The 21,299-nt window shown below is 42.8% G+C and overlaps 1 protein-coding gene across 1 annotated transcript in view; it reads right to left on the reverse strand.

Annotated features, from left to right (window-relative positions):
* Nucleotides 1–4,572: 4,572 nt before the first annotated feature.
* eftud2 (elongation factor Tu GTP binding domain containing 2) overlaps nt 4,573–21,299 on the reverse strand; it is a 70,733-nt gene continuing 54,006 nt past the window's right edge. The window contains exons 26-28 of the mRNA XM_084328645.1: nt 10,934–11,087; nt 9,862–9,969; nt 4,573–5,375 (exon numbers count right to left, since the gene is read on the reverse strand). Of these exons, the coding sequence (XP_084184771.1) occupies nt 5,280–5,375; nt 9,862–9,969; nt 10,934–11,087 (358 nt within the window). The 3' untranslated portion in view covers nt 4,573–5,279. The remainder of the gene's footprint in view (nt 5,376–9,861; nt 9,970–10,933; nt 11,088–21,299) is intronic.

The raw sequence follows: 21,299 nt of genomic DNA on the forward strand, positions 1-21,299 counted from the left end.
GATGAGCAGGGGAGGATGGAGGCGGAGGCCTGGCTTGCGGGTTCGGTTACCCCTGGTGTAGCAAGCCCTGTAGCAAGGCAGCCTCAGCCCACTCTATATTTAGCACTGGGTCCACAGATTGCAGAGAGCGCTTCGAGGGCTGTGCGTTCGAGACCGGCAAGAACTGCCGCCATCCGTCCCGCTGCCCCGGGCCACCCACCATCATCACGGCTCACGCCACCGCAGGGGGGGGGGAGCGGGACCTCATCGTCTGAATACACACTCAGGCGGGCAGAGGGTTGATCACATTCTTCTGTCATAAGAGATATTTTCAAAGCAGAGGTGCGAAAACACAAGAGTAACGGCATTGCAAAGCAAGCCTGGGTAGCATGTAAAGCGCTGGGTGAGATGTTGTTGGTTACAGACATCCCTCACTAAAGACCCTCTCTTCACCTGAAAGCATGAGATGTTGTTGGTTAGACAGTAGACACCCCTCACTAAAGACCCTCTCTTCACCTGAAAGCATGAGATGTTGTTGGTTAGACAGTAGACACCCCTCACTAAAGACCCTCTCTTCACCTGAAAGCATGAGATGTTGTTGGTTAGACAGTAGACACCCCTCACTAAAGACCCTCTTCACCTGAAAGCATGAGATGTTGTTGGTTAGACAGTAGACACCCCTCACTAAAGACCCTCTCTTCACCTGAAAGCACGAGATGTTGTTGGTTAGACAGTAGACACCCCTCACTAAAGACCCTCTCTTCACCTGAAAGCATGAGATGTTGTTGGTTAGACAGTAGACACCCCTCACTAAAGACCCTCTCTTCACCTGAAAGCATGAGATGTTGTTGGTTAGACAGTAGACACCCCTCACTAAAGACCCTCTCTTCACCTGAAAGCATGAGATGTTGTTGGTTAGACAGTAGACACCCCTCACTAAAGACCCTCTCTTCACCTGAAAGCATGAGATGTTGTTGGTTAGACAGTAGACACCCCTCACTAAAGACCCTCTCTTCACCTGAAAGCATGAGATGTTGTTGGTTAGACAGTAGACACCCCTCACTAAAGACCCTCTTCACCTGAAAGCATGAGATGTTGTTGGTTAGACACCCCTCTCTTCACCTGAAAGCATGATGAGATGTTGGTTAGACATCCCTGACTAAAGACCCCCTCTTCACCGAAAGCATCCCGTCATGTGGATATATTGTGAGTGATGAGCAACATATTCATATCATTCTGTAAACTGTAGTCACAACAATCCAACTCCCTAACGCCAAACATGTTGGTGATTTTGTCAACAAAATAATTTATCTCCCGCATGTGCTTGAAAAGGGCAGAGTAGTCCCTCATCACGGTCTAGCCCACATCTACCGGAATAAAACAATGTCCATCTGTCTCACAGGACAGGACTCACATTCAGCCCCACATGTCAAAGCAGCTCAAGCCATTGCTGACCTCTCCTGTCCCCTCCGTACTGCCCCCCCCCCTCACACACACATCCCCTGCCTATCAGGGCCGTTGTCAGTGAGGAGTGACCTGTGCTATTGAGATGTCAGCGACGTTGCTAGGTGTTAGACGCACAGCAAGTCACCCTAACAAACAGCTCATCAATTAGCTGTGTAGTCAAGTGTCATTCTGCTTCCTACAACAAAGGGAAGTATTATGTAATGTTAACAGTTGAGGCTCTAAAAGATGGATTGTGGGTAATTTTCCCATGTCATCACACACAAAAAAGTCTAAATAGTAACCAAAAGGTTGCCAGTTCGATTCACAGTAAAGGCAGGCAGATGTATTCCAGTTGCAAGCTTGCATGTAGGTGGCTGGCATTACAACAGTGCCGACCATTTATGCCGAGATGCCCTTGAACAAGCACTGAACCCCTAAACCGCTCCAGGGGTGCCACGTTGCAGACCAGGCGTTCTGACCCCTGTTGAAACGCTCCTGTGGGAGACATGTGTAGCGATAGGAAGGATATATAGAGCATATTTCAATACACAATATATATATATCCACATCTGTCTGTACATATCTCTGTACACTATGTCTATATCTGTATAGTACACATATCCCTTACCTACTCTTACTAGTTTCGCTGCTGGCCAGTATGACTTACTACTAGTGTCTTTATACCCATATCACTGTACATATTAAAGGGGACATGCATTGCTATTCCTTTCACTATTTGGGCAACTTTACACAATTCCTGCTGTGAGTCTATGGAACACATCTGTAAAGTTTCTTTCAAAAAAATAAATTGTTTTGTATTTTTAATCAAGTACTCTAAAGCAGCATTTTCCACTTCAAGATTTCTAGCTGTTTTGGGCTGGGCTCCGCCCATAAGCCCTTTGAGTGACAGTCACCCACAGTCTGACTGGCAGACAGAGAGATATAGAAAGATTGAGGGGGATACTAATTAATTTGGTAACTTGTTTCAAATGACAATATATACCCCTGTGAATATGATTGCACGGATCAGAATACGGGTGCGCGCGTGGGAGTCAAAGATATTTTGACAGTGATATGCGAGTGGAGAAGCCCCATCCCGCACTTTGCGGTGTGTGTAAATGCATGTTTCCCAGAGAGAAGCTTGTGTCCCTCTCTCTCTCCCTCTCGTTCTCTGCTGTCTCTGTCGGCACCCGCGCACGTCAACCCATTTGAGGAAGTAATTCCACTCGCTCTGTTGAGTGAATTGTTGATTGTGGGCGGTGACTACAACCAGTGCCTTACTCACGTCAGCAAAACAGTCAAATCAGAATGGCTTAGTTGAGGGAGGATCTCGTGAACTCGAGACTAGACTGATGAGTCAAAATGAGAATTAGAGACACAGACCCCATTGATATAAACCCCCATTGCTAGGAAACAATGCTAAACACTGGAAAAGGCCATTTATAAGACACAGGACCTTAATACAACTCTCTGTACATACATCTGATTAGCACTAGACCCAGTAGTACTAATTTATCTATTTTATACCCAGTTTCATCACGTGTACAATACATTGTATATTATTATTGCACTCTGATTGGATGGCAAACTTATTTTCGTGGTACTGTACTTGTGCTGTATAATTAAAATACATTTATAATCTAATCTCAAGCCCCAACCCCTTTTCCTTGATCCTCCAATCGCAACAGTTGTGATTGGAACATCAATAAAAGAGGGCGGGACAAATTTTTGCCTGGTGTAAACTGAAAATGAAGTAAATATTCTGATACTATGATGGACAGCGATGGGTTAATTTCCAGTTGAACTGTCAATATTCCTTGAGTCTTAGTCTTACAAAACTAAATTATCCCAGGCATGCCCCATTTCTCCACTCGCCCATCAATGAACCAACTTTCCCCACCTCTGTGGCTGCCTAGACCCATCCCATCCCAAAGCCTGTCCGTCAATCAAAGCCCACACAGTGTCCCAGACAGACGCACGCATCACTCAGACTGACGGTAAAGCTCCAACATGGCACTTTGCTCCAGCCTCCACCCAAAGATATGGAATAACAGAGAACCATTACAAGGCGGCACGGTGGTGTAGTGGTTAACACCGTCGCCTCACAGCTAGAAGGTTGTGGGTTCGATTCCCGCTTGGGGACCAGGTTGCCCTGTTGCCCAGGTGGGGTATCTCCCGGGCCTTTCTGTGTGGAGTTTGCATGTTCTCGCCGTGCTCGCAAGGGTTTCCCCTCCCGATTAAACCCAATGGAAAAACATGCACAACAGATCGCTAACGCTGTCGCGTCCCTGACAAAGACGGACAGGAGCACTTGGATTGGTCCCCGGGCGCGGCGCTGGCTTTGAGGGGAAGGACGACGGGATGGGAAGTGCAGAGAACATTTAGTCAGCGACTCAGTGCATGTGTGTGTTCCTGTAGGTCGCCCATCGCATGTGTTAATCTGATGACAAATAAAGATTTATACTCATCTCACTGGCGTCTCTCTCTACATACATACAGAACTAAATGTACAGATCAACTACCGGTACATAAGGAATCAAAATATCTCACTAAAAAAAAAACGGTTGCCTGCAGTTAAAGGGATATTTCACTTTAGTAGAACTCCGCAGTATTACCTCTATTTAAAGTCATCTACTCCTACTACTACTGTCCCTGTCGTCTGAGGTCAATACCACCATTCCTTTTTGAGGTCAACTTTTCACAGAATGTTTGGAATCTTTCTTCCAGCACGGCAGCAGCACCAACTCCCAAACATTCTATGCAAGGCAAAAAGATACAAAGCACACTCAAATCTACAAATTGACGGGATCTGCTTTTATTTTTCAGTTAATGAATCTGTAATGCCAATACAAACACTTATCTTGACCCAGAAGTGCCTGTTTTATTTAAATCTGCACAGCAGTAGTTTGTTTATACTCCAGAAGTATAATATTTAGACTAGGTCCCCAAAATGACTGGAAGTGAATGAAGAGCCAGACACCTGGGAGGAATGGTGGTGTTGACAGTAGACGACCGGGACAACAGTGGTTGCTAGCTTACTTGTAGATGCACTTACATGGAGGTAAGACTGCTGAAACTTGATAGGTTCTACTAAAGTGAAATTATAGTAGAATGCCATTCTATCTGAAGAAAAACCCAGGATTACACAGATATTTTTTATTTATTTAAACAGGCTTTCACCAGTCGGTGCCATTATTAAAAAAAAACAGGGTTTCAATTTTTCTTATTCTACAAAAACATTGAGAATTTATACATATAAAAAATAAAATATCCAAGACAGTGAGAAATGATGGCGTTTATCAATTAGAGCCTGAACATTTAAAGAGATCGGATGTTTTGTATCACACTTTATAGCCTTCATAATCAACGGCCTTATGAAAACACATCTCTCCATAGAGGGACTGAATGGAAAGAGAACACCAGCAAAACAGAGATACCAGGATACTTTCACCCCTCATCATGATTACCAGGGCTGCTGAGGGGACAGGGTGACCTCACCTCGTGATAAATCCTTTATCTGTGGTAGGTTTCACGGCTCCATCCGACGTGAAGAGAGAGGGGGAAGGGGTTAAAAAATACCAGATAATGTAACGGACAAACCTTTTTGTTGACCAGCCAAAAGCGGCACTGTGTGGCCAAAAAGCCCATATGCCTCCCTCAGGGGGGCAAAGCTTCCCCCGCCTTATGTGCCACCATGCCCCATTTCGGAGTCCAACTCTCCGCAGCTTTGAGGATGATGGATAAACTAACTTTCATAAAAAAAGGGGTCAAATAGAAAGTGGGGGTGGGGGGGTAACTGTGGATGATGAGTAGCGGGGTTGCGGTGCTGACGGGGCGGTGGTGCTGAAGTCCTCTCACATGGGGTAGTTGAGCACCACGTCCTGCTTGGCCAGCTCCAACAACATGGGGTCGTCGAAGAACTTGCTGATGCTCACGTCCTCACTCAGGCCCTGGTGAGGAGAGAGAGGAAACAACCACGTGTGAAATTATGTCTTTTGCCAAAAGCATCAACCAAATGGATTAAGACCCTGCAGGGTTTTGAGAGGTCAATTAATTCATAGACAAATGGAAAGATAAGAGACATTGGGCCTCATTCAACAATACTCTCTTATTATTTCTCTTATATTCTTGCTTACCTGTCTGTTAAAGGCCCACTTGCAGGTTAAACCCTACTCTTCAATTATGGGTAGTTTACATCATTGGCATCTATTTCATTATTTATTTTTTTCCATTTGATGCCGGAAATTCCACTCAGAAAGGGTTAAAAATGTCCATGCACGAATAACATGTATGGAGCCAATCAAAAAGCTTATCAGACGCTATCAGTGCCGTGACGTCACTGAAGGTAACTTTCCCCTACATCTCATCCACTACAATGGAGTTTGACGAGTGCAGAAAGCCATTTCCTTGATCCAAATGGACGCCTTACAAGACAAAAATGGGTTTAATCGTCGGAGAGACTTTGATGGACCAGCTACAACTGCATTTTTGGTTGAAACTAAAGGTAGTTATAAGGTTTTTAATGTCGTAAAAAAAGAACTACATTTACCACTAGGCAGCCTGTTGTTCAGTACAGCAGCGCTATTGGTCTGTATGGGCCCGTGTCGACCGGGGACGTTTTATGAGTTGTCAGCTCCTTTCTGTCATTAATTTCTATGCTACAGACGCGACAGGCACGTTCCTTTTCCCAGCGCCGCGCCTCGCGTTTTAGCACTCTCGGCGGCCAGCGTTTTTGGGCGGAACGCTCCCAACGCATAAAGTTGAAACTAGTTCAACTTTTGGAGAGGAGCGCCGCTCATCAAGGTAACTTTTTTCGACCGACCAATCAACATCGAGCAAGTGGTGGAGCCACGGCAGTCGCGAGACTCAGGAAAAACGCATGTACAGTAGAAGAGTTTCGGGAACGAGTAAAATGTGCAGGTCCTCTTCTCAGACCTGTGGAGCAAAGCACTGCACACGCATCATGCCGGCTAGCAAGCTACACGTCACGGCATGTTGATACGATAGCAGCCGCTCGGCAGCCCCGATAGCACTCGGTACATCAGTCACGAAACGGGCTACCACGATAGTTAACTAACGTTACCGTTACAAGCTCAAACACCTTATAACTACTACTACTGTTGTGTCCATAAGTTCCCTGGCAGAATACTTTGCGAGGACAAAGGTATACAGGAGTTAGGAGTTTCGAGAATGCCGACTAGCAAGCTAACTTAGCTACTAACGTTATATACACAATATGTACAACGACACAATGATTTACATTACCGGTAGTATTTACAAATATGGTAACGTGGTTGTGGCTTTTACAAATAGTGGTTAGCTTTAGAGATAAATGGCTATGATCACGGAGCAATAGTGTTAGGTGAAACAGATACTAGATCCTCGGCTAGTAGTAACAAGAAGGCTCTTTGCTTCCTGCCACTACCTGCCTGTGAGGCACCTTATGCATACTGTTCCGAGTGTGTCTAAGCTGGCAGACGGTATTATACCGCCCTCTAACGCCTTCGGCCAGTAATGCACCCGGTTAGAAATGGGTTCGTTTATTTTCTATACCGAGCTGCGGCGTGGGGGCGGGTCCTAAACACTCCGGCAAAACACACGCTTATAGGGATGGCTTGGACAACTGACCCCGCCCGCCCGTTGAAGAGCAATGCCCAATAACGTCAGAGGCACGATCGCTGTGGATAACTGGAATGGCGGTGAGATTATTGGATTCTTTTTTTTCCATTACTTCAGAGACACTATATGAAAGCTTGCGTTGATCTGATATTTATTTCTACTGCGTTGGGATGCAGGAGGGGGCGCGCCGGTCTAAACCACATTGCATGCGTGCACCACAAAGGATAATAGTGATGATCTAGCGTTGATTTCAGGAAGATCCGATAATCAGGCGAAAAATGACAACGTGTTTATTGAATTACACAAAAACGCTGTTTTTGTGTATTTTCCCTGGAATTGCTCAGAAGCGGCCGGACTATGTTGATATTCAAAACGGTATCAAACAGAAATGTACGGATGAAAAAATAATCTGTTTTTTTTGCACGTTGACCAGAAGTGGCTCAATGAGACTCGAGGGCGTTATTAGACCCATAGCGATACTATAAAATATAGGTTTAGTTCTACAAACTACAACTACGTTTACATGGGATTAATGGGCGGCACGGAAGTGGTCACTTCCCGGAAGGGGCGTGGCACTCAATGTGTTAATGAAAGTCACCGTTGGCCTAATCCACATTGTTTATTGAACAAAAATACAACATGCAAGTGGGCCTTTAAAGGAAAACTCCAAAATTTTGGGAAATTAGCTTATTTGCCATCTACCCTGGAGTTAGACAAGAAGATACATACCTTTTTCTTCTCTGTGCATGCAGTAGGAGTAGGAAGACGTTGGGAACTAGGCTAATGGAGGAACCTATTTCCAGTGACTGATGCTAAGCTAGGCTAACGGTGCACGTCTTCCTACTCCTACTGCATGCACAGAGAAGAAAAAAGGTATGCATCTTCTTGTCCAACTCCAGGGTCGATGGCAAATAAGCGAATTTCCCAAAATGTTGGAGTTTTCCTTTAAGAGAACAATAAGAAAAGCCACCGCCACATTCACCAAGCCGTTCTTAACGTCCAAATTGGTTCTTACCCAGGTCGGTTGCATGCTGAATCCCACTCATTCTTAAACTGAAATGCGCACTTGCACTAAATTTATTTGCATACAGACACGCCCGCCATCTCCTTATAAGGCGAATGAAGCGTGTGTAAACCAGCCGAGTGTCGGCATCTGATCGCTGTCTAATCCATTCAACAGGAAGCATTTTTGCGACTGATCTCAAAATGCCACACACACACACACGTCTCACGACTTGCGACCCAGTGCATGTGTGTGTGTGTTCCTGTGGGTCGCTCATCGCATGTGTGTGTTAATCTGATGACAAATAAAGACTTATACTTGTACTTATACCGCGTACTGTATAGTGCGAAATAAATCGTTCCAGCAAAGTAGGCTTTGTCAATACTGAACGACTTGACGACGCTTGTCAAGAACCAATCGCGCAGTATACTGATATGTATATGCCGCTGATCCTATGCTCTCTCCTTTCAGAGAGAGATGACAGGTGACCGATCCGGTACCTCCGAACCTATAGGTTCGGAAATACCGGATCTGTCACCCGCCATCTCTCTCCGAAATGACCCCGTGGCCAAAACTCAGAGTGCGCTCAGAACTTTAGGAGAAGAGAGGGGAGATGTTGTAAATATGCGTTATATGCGTACGCCTGGGCAGCCAGCATCTAACTGTTCTAACAGCAATATATAATCCATTTCAGAAGCAGAATGCACGCAATAAGTTATAATAATTATTATTATTATTGAAAAGTTCTGGGTTTATAAAGTCGTATTTGGGGGTACTGTATTTGGGGGCAAATGACCAATGGTTTGCTTTCAACCCATGAACTCCTTCCTCTCTCACCATTTTATATATATATTTTTTTATTTGATCTACTAAAACTGTATTGTATTATATTGTTTGTTTTGTAAAGTGTCTTTGAGCATTAGGAAAAGCGCTATATACATCTGATGTATTATTATTATTATTATTATGAATGGTAGGCTTTTTTAAATGTTTCTCATCTGGGAAGAGTTTCTTATCTGGGTAAGAGTGCTCTCGACCACTCTTAGAATTTGGTCTTGCCTGAGAGAAAAGCAACAATAAGAAAACATTGCTGAATCCCAGGTAAGAACAAAATAAGAGGAAATGCTAGTTAAGAACGAAATCTGTTCTTATATCGCTTCATGAATGAGGCCCATTGAGTTAGGGATGGGCATCGATTTTAAAATATTCATTAAATTACAAAAGAAATTATATTTTCCCTTGTTTTTACCGGCACCTACACTGTGTAGTGTATTGAAACGGGACCCTATTAACTGTTACACAGCTGAACGGCATGCTGGGTACAGCTCGCTAGCTAGCCGGGTAGCATAACAGTTAGTTAACAGCTGGGAGAACAGTAAATAAAGAAAGAGAGACTGGAGATGTTACATGGCAGCAACGTTTTGTACGTCTGCCATGTTGTTTCACTAATTTCACACATTTCAAGCATCAGTGATGTAACTTTAGGAATTAATGCTTTTATTCCCGGAAATACGCTAGCTTGGTCCGCTATCGTTAGCCGTTAGCAATGACAGCAGCCGGCTAGCTCGCTTGTTGGATTATCTCTCGTTCGCTGTTATGTACAAACAAAACCATATGTTAACGTGGAAGCTCAAACATTTCAAGGATCAATGATGTAACTTTCGGAATGAATGCCCTGGAATTGTCCCTGGAAATGTTAGCCTCCTCGCAAATATCTAACCGTTAGCAATGATAACAGCCATCTAGCTCGCTTGTTTGATTATGTCATGTTCACTATTAAGTAAAAACAAAACCACAAGAGACGTTGAGCTCACCTTGCGTCTCCTGGTCTTTATCATGAACTCTCTGGCCAGGTGTGTAGCAGGCTGGGGCTCCAGAGGCCGGATCACAATGCTCTTATCCAAGGGGTCACCAGGCACAATCTGGAGGGAGGGGGGAGAGAGGTAGTTTGTTATGTCATACGGAACGGACAAGAGTCAGAGAGCAGACTTGGTCACGAGGAGACGTCAAGACTCCGGACGAAATCCTTCCCGCTCGGATCCGATCACAGTCTACCCGAAAAGACACATGCGTGGAAAGCAGGAACAGCAGAGACTTCCCCCACAGAGCCCGAACCCCTGCAACCAGATAACTGACTCATGCTTCCAAGCCCGTCATCCATTTCTCGTCTCACTGAGTCAGGAGTCCATCAACGTGATGGGAGAGAGCAAGACGTCAGTACCCCCCCCCCCCCACCCTCTAGTCTCTGACTAACACGCTTCATGACTGCTACGTTAGCATATCGAGTGTGGACAATAGGCTCTTAAGGTGATTACTTAAAACCCATTCTCATCATGGACCGGCTCACACCCTGCTGGCTATTCTGCCCCCTCTCACTGCTAGAAGAGACATGCCTGAAGGTAGCGGGAGAGGGCATCGGTACTGGATACCTGACAGAGGCCAAGAGAGCAGCCAGGGGGGGGGGGGGGGGGGCACTTCTATAATGACCTAATAATGATCGACCCGTGGACCGGTTCTGCTAAACTCAGTGTTCAGGAAAACTATGCTATATGGAGCCCTGGGCTAATTGATTTTCACTGACACCGCCATAGAGAGACACACACACACAAAGACATGAGGCAGAGCGACAACCCCACTGTGTACAGAACACCTGCTGATTCAGCGCTCTCTCCTAGTCAGCATCCAGACTAATTTAAGAAGAGTGGCAGGCGTGAGCATGAGGTTGGTCACGCTGCAACACGAGCTGCCATCGCTTTATGTGTACAGAATGTCTCTGCATGTGCACGAGAGAGAGAGAGAGATGGGCGTGGGAGTGACAAAATCTCCACTGACAGACACAAAGAGGACACACATGATATGCTTGTGTATGCAATGTGTTGATCCTACCTGCCAGTGGTGGAACACTGACAGGGCGAAGGCCTGCCCCTGGGTGTGCGTGCGAAGGTCGGTCTCGAAGCCAAAGGAGTCGATAGCCGGGATGAAGGCCTTGATGGTGTAGAGAGGAGAGCCTGGGATCGGGGCGTCCTGGGTAACGTGGCCTCTGGCACACAGCGGACAGAAACACATCAAATCTTAACATTGATATCATTACAAAATTACAGGTAGGGTTGCCACAGTTACTGCAGTAAGTAAATCACATCACGCCCACTGCAGAGTCAAGCTGATTACTGCGCCCCTGCCCTAATTATTTTAGGCCTATTGTTTATGTTACAATTGTTGCGTTATGTGATATGAAATAAATGCAATGCTATTTTGTAAATAATTATAATTATAATAATTGTGTATCCAACATGCACCCAGAATGAACGTGAAGAGGAGCAGCGATGCTAAAGCTACAGGAATTATTCATACCGGCTGATTAGAAGTGAATGAGCGAAACCCAACGTTATATTTGGAGTCTCCGAGGCACCTTGTCCAAACATATACGGATATTTTGCAATCAGGACCATGGAGCGATCCCGGCTGCAGCCTACCATCAGGTCAGTTCATGTGTGTGTTTTTGCACTTGTGAATGGAGGGGTGAGAAATGCCCTTCCAGACAGTAGAAAAGCCATTATTCCAAGCAATGCTTCAGGGATAAAGAGGTATGTGGGTCTAGGATTTTTTTTAATGGCTTCACTAATTTGTGCGGTAAGGAAAGAATCAATACCGCGGCAGCTCTAATGACAGGCAGTCTTTTACACAGACACAATCGACCACAACATATTTTTTTTTTTTTTTTTTTTTTTTTTTTATTATTGCAAAACAAAACTTATTAAAAGTCAGTACTCAACACACAATGTATAATGAAACTTTCAGTAAAGGTGGTTAAAATATATGCAAGTACAGAAACAGGATAAAACAAAAATAGTCAATAATAACATTTTAACCGTATACCGTGTATATCCAGCGAAGTTACAATTATATAAATGTTAGTATATAATATACCCCGAATACCTATTTTCTAAAACCCTACACACATATGCTCCAGCTCAAATCCCCCCCTCCCGGACCCCCTCTTGGATAGTACCTCCATTATCCCTCACTCCTAACCAGACATCACCATTATAGGCTAGCTTTTATTCTCTCCACCACTTCTAACCACATTAACATTTTGGATTCATTGAGCCCTAGAATTCTTGCTGTTGATATTTCTTGATATATCACATCAAGATATGTAAGAAACCACACTTTCCGGCACATTTTTTCCGGTTGAAACCAACGTGATGCAATCAGTTTTTTAGCTACTGTGATACCCGATAAAACCAATCTTTTTAGTTGTGGGTTCACTGCAAACTCAAAAACATCATTCAATAGCAATACCGCGGGGTGTACAGGTATATTCCAAAATACGAGTATTGATAATTGTTGGGACACATCTTCCCAGAATGCCTTAACTGGTGGGCAGTCCCAATACATGTGCATAAATGTTCCTTCGTCCCCATTTGTACATTGGGAGCATTTGGAGTCTTGTATAAGCCCCATTTTGCACAGCCTTATAGGAGTCAAGTATGTCCTGTGAATATAGTTCAGATTGATTTGTTGATGATCCGGGTTCCTTGATGTAAGTCGGACATTTGCCCAGGCTCCTTGCCAATCAAAGTCATTTTCCAGGTCTGGTATATCCCTCCTCCAGACATTGTCTAGTTGAAGGGTTTCGTACGAGGACGTTAGTAATTGTGAATAAAAACCTGATACAAAACCTCCCAATGTATCTCTGTCATAGAAAAATGTGTGGTATCTGTGGTGTTCAATTGGTATGTGTAATGGAACACCGTGAGATCTCATACAAAGTCGTAACTGTATGTAAAAAAGCCATGTGGACTCGGTGAGGTTAAACTTTATGCATATTTCGACATAACTACAGAGGCCCTTGTTATTAAAAATATCCCCTAATGAGTGTATGCCTCTTTCTTCCCATACAGGGAATCTTATAGGTCGTTTTCCCATTAAGAGAGCATTGTTATTGAATATGGGAGTGTGATTATGCCATACTTGATTGTTAGGAAATTTCCTTTGAGTTTCCCGCCATGTCCTGATTGCATGGGTTATTATTGGGCCAAATTCTCGCTCACAATGCTTGATTGAAAGTTTAGTGTATGCTATGTCTTTCAATCTCTGTGGGGCTACTATGTTTTCTTCTAATTTTCTCCAAGATACCAAAGCCTCGGGGTCAAACCATATCTTCTTCAATGGTCTTAATGTGAAGGCATTAAAATATTGTAAAAAATCTGGGACTGCCATGCCACCGTCTGCTTTACTTCTCTGTGCGGTGGATCTTTTTATGCGAGGTGGTTTGTTATTCCAAATAAATTTGTATGTGGAGGTTTGTAATCTTTTCCAGTAGCCCTCTGGAGGAGGTAACGGAAGCATTGAGCTGAAGAAATTGATTCTTGGTAATACATCCATCTTAACTATTGATACCCTTGCCTGTACTGAGTTTTTAAGTTTTGCCCACCTGTCCAGGTCGTCCTTGATTTTGTTCTGTATTTTTGTGTAATTGTGCTTCACCGTTTGTCTTATGGTGGGGAATATTTCCACTCCCAAGCATCTGAAATGTTTTACCATCGGTATCGCACCTGGGAGGGTTATATCTTTTTTTGCAGGGGTGTTAAGTGGAAGGAAAGCCGACTTCGGCCAATTTATCTTAAATCCCGATAAATCACCAAAGTTCTCAATCAACTTGAGCAGATGAGGCAATGTGGTGTTGGGGTTTTGCATGAACAATATTACGTCGTCCGCATATAAACTAATTTTTTGTTGTGTGCCCTTGATTACGATTGGTTCTATGGATTGGGATTGTCTTATATATTGTGCTAAAGGCTCTAATGATAAATTGAATAGTCCGGGACTAAGAGGGCAACCCTGTCTGGCAGAGCGTGATACCGGAAAGATTTTGGAGATGATTGTGCCTGTTGTAATCATGGCCGATGGGTCCTTGTATAGTACTTTAATCATATCAATGAAACCTTTTCCTAACCCCATCCTTTCCAATACTGCCCATAGAAACGACCATTCCAACCTGTCAAATGCTTTCATAGCATCCAGGGATAGTATCGCCTTAGGTGTGATGTCCTCTTTGTCTGTATCTAGTACGTGCAGTATTCGCCTTATGTTATCATTGATCAGGCGACCTTTTATGAAGCCTGTTTGGTCCGTATGAACTAAAGACGTCATATGCTTTTGCAATCTGATGGCTAATATCTTAGAGTACAGTTTGACATCGGTTCCGAGGAGGCTTAAAGGACGGTAACTACCGCATTCAGTGGGGTCTTTGTCTTTTTTGTGAAGAACTGAAATGAGTGCGGTATTTTGGTGTTCGATGAAGCTTCCCTCTTTGACTGAGTATAAGATCATTTTTAGTAATAAGGGTCCAAATATGTCCCAGCAAGAAATGTACATTTCTGATGGGATACCGTCAATTCCCGGAGCTTTGCCGTTTTTCATTCCGGATATGGCCTTCTTGAGTTCTTCTAATGTGATCGGTACTTCTAACTGTTTAGCGTCTTCATCTGTAAGTTTAGGGAGAGTAATTTGATTAAGATATGTGTCTAATTTGTCTTGATCAAAGGTCGTTTCTGAGTTATATAAATCGGAGTAGAATTCTTTGAATGTATCGTTTATTATTTTGGGTTCTGTTACTAGAGCTTGTTGTTTCCTAATGGCAGTTATATCTGCAAATTTTGCATTAATTCTTAGTCGCATGGCTAATAGGTGACTAGGTTTAGAACCTTGGAAGTACTGCTGTTGTCTAGTGCTGCGTATTTGCAATTCCGATTTTTGTCTGTACATTGCTTTGATCTCGGTCTTTAGAATGTTAACTTGGTTATCTAGTCTAGTAGAGTTGTTGTATTTTAAAGAATTAAAAAGCGTTGAGTAAAGCGTTTCCATTTCAGACAGTTTTGTGTTTTGATTTTTGCGCAATATGGAGGTAAATCTATCCGAGAAATCCTTGATCATACTCTTTACCGACATCCATAATATTCTGGGATCTTGCACCGAGTTAGCATTAACTTGTAGGAATACTGTGAGAGCTTCTTTAATTTGTGTAATGAATTCCTTGTTGTTAAGCAGCATCGAATTAAAACGCCATCTTGGGGCCCGGGTAGATAATGTACCAAATGTTGCTTTCAGGATTAAGTAGCAGTGATCTGATAGCGCATTGGGTGTCATTTCCACTTCGTATTTATCAAATATTCTCGGGGATGCAAAGACGTAATCAATTCTGGATAGTGTGTTGTGTCTCGCCGAACGACAGGAGTACTTGCGGGTCATGGGGTTAAGTGAACGCCATAAATCAGTTACTCCTGTTGATTTCGACCAATCTTTTAATGCTTTAGATGAATTCTTTTGTTCGCTGGAGAAGGAAAGGTAAGTTTTGTCCATCCTTGGGTTCCAAATGGCATTAAAATCCGCACCTATTATGTATAAGTACTCGGGATGGTTCAACATTTCTCCTGTTAGTGAAGTGAAGAAACCCACTTCGTACAAATTCGGGGCATATACCGCTGCCAATGCAATTTTCCTGTTATTGTGTATAATCCTAGCTATAGTTATGCGCCCCTCAGCATCCGACCATACCCCTTTCAATTCGATATTTAATTTGCGTCTGACGACTATGGCTACCCCTCTAGTTCTCGTAGCAAAAGAAGAGTGACCAATATTATGGTATATGTTATCCGCTAACGTATTTATGTCTCCCTCTAAAATGTGCGTTTCGCTTAATAGTGCCACGTCCACATGTTCTTTTTTCATCAGTGTAAGCACGCTTTTGCGCTTGTGTTGTTTGTTTATCCCACCGGTGTTCCATACCATTATATTCAAACTAGCCATAGTCTATGCATGTTTTCGTGTAGTTTTTGGTAATGTTTCTGGAGTATGAAGCTACAATAGATGCACATCCAATTAATGAGGTCCCGTTGAGAGCTGAGCTTAAAAACATATATATATACAAATAAAAATCCCCTATTTTCCCCTCTCCCAGAAAGTCGAACATGCCTGTGTTCCAAGAACACATCCTCCGCGATTGACTTTCTCCCATGGTCCACCGGATTGCCCAACCTGAGCATTGTAATCCTAATTTTCCTATGCTCATTGCCATAGGATCTAACATTTCCATTCTATTGCAATAGAATGTCGCTTTTGGTCTTGCACCTTCCCTTACTGTAATGAAGTATTGTGATAAATAACCTAAAGATAAAAATAAAAAATAAAATAAAAAGAGAATAAACCTTTATCGACATATTCCTTTGAACCCTCCACCAACGTGTGAGGGAAAAAAAAAAGGAAAAGATTGTAGATCAGTATTGACACTTAATGTGAAGAACATTGGAAAAGAATAATGTAAGTTACAATATATTTAAAAAATATATAGTAATATTGACACCTTAATGTGAAGAACATTGGAAAAGAACAATGTAAGTTAAATTATATTTAAAAAATATAGGGTGATGAGAAGAAAAAATTTAATAAAATAAAAATCAATGGAAAGATATAGATAAGGAATAAGAGATAAATAATTATCAACGTGGAGAAGCCACTAGAACCGATTTAACTGATTAGATAAGATAGAAAAGCAGCGCCTTTTAGCGCTTCAATGTGCCTTTAATGGAGTGATTACTTAAATTGTTAGAATAACCTTGCTGTGCCCATACGTTTATGTGTGGATAATTTTAAAGTATTATTAAGGGCTGATTGCACTTCATTTAATTTATATATGCTATGTGTATGCACACCGAATGTTATTGTTAGAGTTGTATGCTTCGTTGTCATGGTGCCTTATATTCTAGAAGGTTGTAGAATATACTAGTGCCTAGACTATTTTACATTCCAGAATGATCTAAGAGACCCAGGGCATTTGAGCGATAAACCCAGAATATTCCAGATAGATCTTTTTGCATTGATATTTATTTGTCCCCTCAGAGACCAGAGACTGAAATTATAATGTATTATGAATCGTATTATACACAGTACACATTGTTATAGACGACTTGCATATCGTTTGCTACTTTGATGAACACAGCAATGTTATTCCAACACTGGTGGAATGACCTCATTGATGAACACAATAAAGTCATTCCAACACTGGTATATATTTAGAGAGAGGCTTAACTGATTCCGGCATTTCCGTCATGCTTTGGGTTATTTGCTGCATTTTGAATCAGGAAATCCTCAGCATCAAAGGGTGTAAATGGACCTGACCTGCGGCCGTTATTGTCCAAGAATGATAACAGCGCCGGATATGCTAGCCTTGGCTTGTGGCCGGCTGTGTACAGCTTTTGCATCACAACTTTGTATGGTTGACGTCGGATGATGGCCTCTCTGCTCAAATCTTCGTAGATAAATATTGGTTTATCACCATACTTCAGCTTCCCACGTTGGTTGCGAGCATATTTGATGATTTCATCCCTTGTTGTAGTTTTCCGCAGAGTGACAATGATGACTCTCGGCCCGTTGATATTTTGCCCCTGGGAACCAATTCTGTAAACTTGTTCCACTTCTGGCACTTTGTTTGGATCGGAGTTATTCAAAATCGTTGATAACTCGTTTGGAAAGTTGATGTCATCGCAGTTCACTGATTCATCAAGCCCCACAATGCGGATGTTATTCCGCCTGTGGTAACGATGGGTTTCTAGTTGCCTCTCCATCACTTCGTTTTTAAGCAATTTTATTTCCCTCCGGTATTCATCTTTAACTTTTTCCATCTCTTCTCCCATCTCTGTCATGATACCTTCGTTCGCCTTGACTGCTTTTGTGTTTTCTGTCATCGAAATCTCCACTGTCGTGATTCGCTCTGACTGTGCATCGAACGCTTTCTTGACTTCTTCTAATTTCTCATCGATGTGATCGAATTTAGCCTCGATGCGATCGAATTTAGCCTCGACGTTTGCCTCGAGCGCCTTGATGTGTGTAATCTGCAGGTTAGACTGTTCTACCATCTGTTCTTTCATCAGGTTAGACTGTTCTACCATCTGTTCTTTCATCAGGTTAGACTGTTCTACCATCTGTTCTTTCATCTGGTTAGACTGTTCTAACTGTTCTTTCATCAGGTTAGACTGTTCTACCATCAGGTTAGACAATGTGTTGAAATCGGGTGGATTTCTGCTTACTTCAGTTGACGGCATATGGTAGATAGATGCAGTGACGTTGGAATCCATAAATCTGGCTGCTCTCCCTCTCACGGAGCTTGAATCTGTACCTTCTTTTATGTTGGTCTCTATTGACTCTCTTTCGGGGACCGTAATCGATGATCCCGGTACGTTGTCCTCTTCCTTCTCCTCCTCGGAGCTTGTCGCCGTCGGCTCAGAACCAGCGACGGTTAGGACGCGTCTATCTCGTTTTTTTACGTCCTGCGCCGTTGAAGTTGCCGTAGTTATTTTCTCTGCCTTCTTTCCACCTTTAACCATATTGTCTTTTGATATGGTTAGTAGAGGGTCTTAACAATACATACGATGTGGTCTATTCTCTTTCTTTACTGTCCAAATAATGTTTTTAAACGAAATTAGCGTTAGTGGGAGCGGAGCAATTGCAAAATGCGTGTGCTACATGTTGTAGCGTAACCGGAACATATTTCATATGGTATCGACGTGTCTGTAAATTCCCCCAGTCCAGCTCCTACAGGGAAAGTTGAAAAGACAGTACTTTCCAGCAGCCCCACACAACTTCTGTTTACATTCCCCCCCTGAGAAACAGAAAGCAAGGAGGCAACACAGGGCGCCTCGTACACAGTTTATGCTAATATATCAGTGCCAATACGACTGTACCTATACATTGAGTGCAATAATTAAACTAAGCTACATGCCGTATGTGCCCTGTGCACAGTCATGCTTTCCTCTCCCCTGGGGAATGTAAACAGCTGCCTGGAAGTAATGTCTTCCCGACTTTCCCCGTAGGCGCTGTACCGGGGGAGCTTCTGCAGGTCGCAACGCACCGTAGCGGATACTGCTGTGTAACAGACTGGGTGACAAGTGATACTCGAAAAGGTACTGAGCCTAAATGAGGTACGAGGTGACTGGTGGTGGAACCTCATAAGGTGGTGCACAGCCCAGGGTTTCCGTTAGAAAAAATTGTTGCCGGCCTCAGTGTCCGGTAGATTTCAATCTACCGGTCAAATGAGAGAAATTCATTTTATTGAGCTTAAAAACAATTGATAGGCAAAAGAATGACAACAAAACAAAAGAATGACATCATCAAGGCATGTAGATTTATAATATGTTTACTTAAAACTAGGCTACTTTTGCGTATAGTCATTATATTCCAAATAAAATAAGTCCCGAGACTCCGTGCTGCTGCCGACTTTAAATCAAATAGGTGTCTGTGGGCAGTCGCCCGACATTAATAAACAGCAGTCTGTTATAATCACATTTTTATGAGCTAACGAATTCCGTTATATTGGACATTTGTATTAATTATATCAAGCGAAGAACTGAGAAATTTGGCAGAGAGAGACGGCAACATTATCGTGGGTTTGCGTGACGACTCTCTTTCTCTCCACCTCCCAATGACTTATTTGCGAGAGTATGTCGATGCAGAGCAGCAGATTCAGCTGTTTTCTGGCTCTTTTCTGGCTCTATCTGGGGACCGCTCAGCAGCGCCCCTCCACCCAACAGCTGAATTGCCAATGGCTGAATTGGAGTACTGCACTGTGCCGCTGCTGCTCCGGCTCTGCAGCTGCACATGCACTCTTAAACCCAGCACTAAGCTCTCGCTGACAAACGTCGTTGTCATTATTAGAAGCAACGATGAAACAAATGTAATGATTGTTTCGTTCATCACATAGGCTATTTAATTTTAGCCTATTTTAATACAATTCAAATAATCAAATTGTGCTTAGAGGGAATTATTTTCACCGGACATTAAGACCGGAGAGATTAAATATGTCGGACTTCAACAGATTTTGCCGGTCAAATACCGGTAATTACCGGCTAACGGAAACGCTGGCACAGCCACACTGTTTGGAGAGAGAGAACCTTGTACTCCACCACTGTCACACGCCCACCCGTCGCCTTAGGTCTGCAGATGCCAACCTCCTAACACCTCCCTTTGCTGCTGCTGCCCCCTCCCTCTGGAATGCCCTCCCCAGCCATATCCGTGATGCAAACACCCTGACATCTTTAAAATCAGCCCTCAAAACCCACCTTTTCAATCTTGCTTTTGACCTCTAATTCTGTCGGTTTTATTTTATTTTGTCATGTATTACTTTTGTTTTGTTTTGTTCTGTTTTTAGTTTTGCCATAGTTTTGTCTCTCCTACGCGTCTTTGAGCACCTGGAAAAGCGCTATATAAGATAGATGTATTATTATTATTATTATTACTTTAAGATAAGATAACAGATCTTTATTCATCCCCGTAGGGACATTCTCAAGTGTCACAGTGGCAACAGGAGAAGTATAGGAGAGGTACATGCAGGATAATAAGAATACAATATAAGTAAGAAAAATAAAGATAAAGATCTGCTCTGCAACTGGATCACTGTGAGTGAAGAGATGAGACTCTTTCCTAAGTCTACCCTGTACAAATATATATAGCCAACACAAGTCTACCCTGTACAAATATATATAGCCAACACAAGTCTACCCTGTACAAATATATATAGCCAGAATATATCAATTATAATTATTTCTTATTTTTCTTCCATCTTTGATGGTGAATACCACCATGCAACATTAACCAGGCGTGTTCTTTTTCTAGACGTTCACAGAAAGGTAAAGAAACAAACTACGTTCTATTTTATGGCAATAACGTTCAGGTTTGTTCGACACGTGAGATATAATCATGAAAATAACATCAGAATCTTTCGCAAATAATATTTTCAGCAGCTTTCACAGAGTAGTGACTATATAAATGAAGATTATTATAGTGTAGTTTTATGAAATGTCAACTCCCATCGAAATCCCTGGATCTGCTCCGTCTTAGGACTACAACGGTTTCCTCACATCTAATTCATCCGGTTTCTGCCGGGATGCGCAGAGATATTTATAGACTCATATTTCGCTAATAACACTTGAAATCATTGGTAAACAAACGCTGAAAATATACACCTTGACTGCTGTTTTGATAGGGTTGGGTCTTTACTCTTGGCTACATTTGAAAAGAAACCGCAACATTAATTAATATGGACTGTATTGATCTATTTATGACGTGATATTAATTTCGGCCCCGTACCGGGCCCGTCGGGCTTAAGGGTTAACTTAATATTATTTAACCTCCGGACCGCAGATACCCTGTAGCTAAATTTTACTGGTTCATGACCGAAGAATAATTGTTTTAATAT

The sequence above is a fragment of the Notolepis coatsorum genome, assembly GCF_963971535.1.
Source record: "Notolepis coatsorum genome assembly, chromosome: 14".
NCBI classification, from domain to species: domain Eukaryota; kingdom Metazoa; phylum Chordata; class Actinopteri; order Aulopiformes; family Paralepididae; genus Notolepis; species Notolepis coatsorum.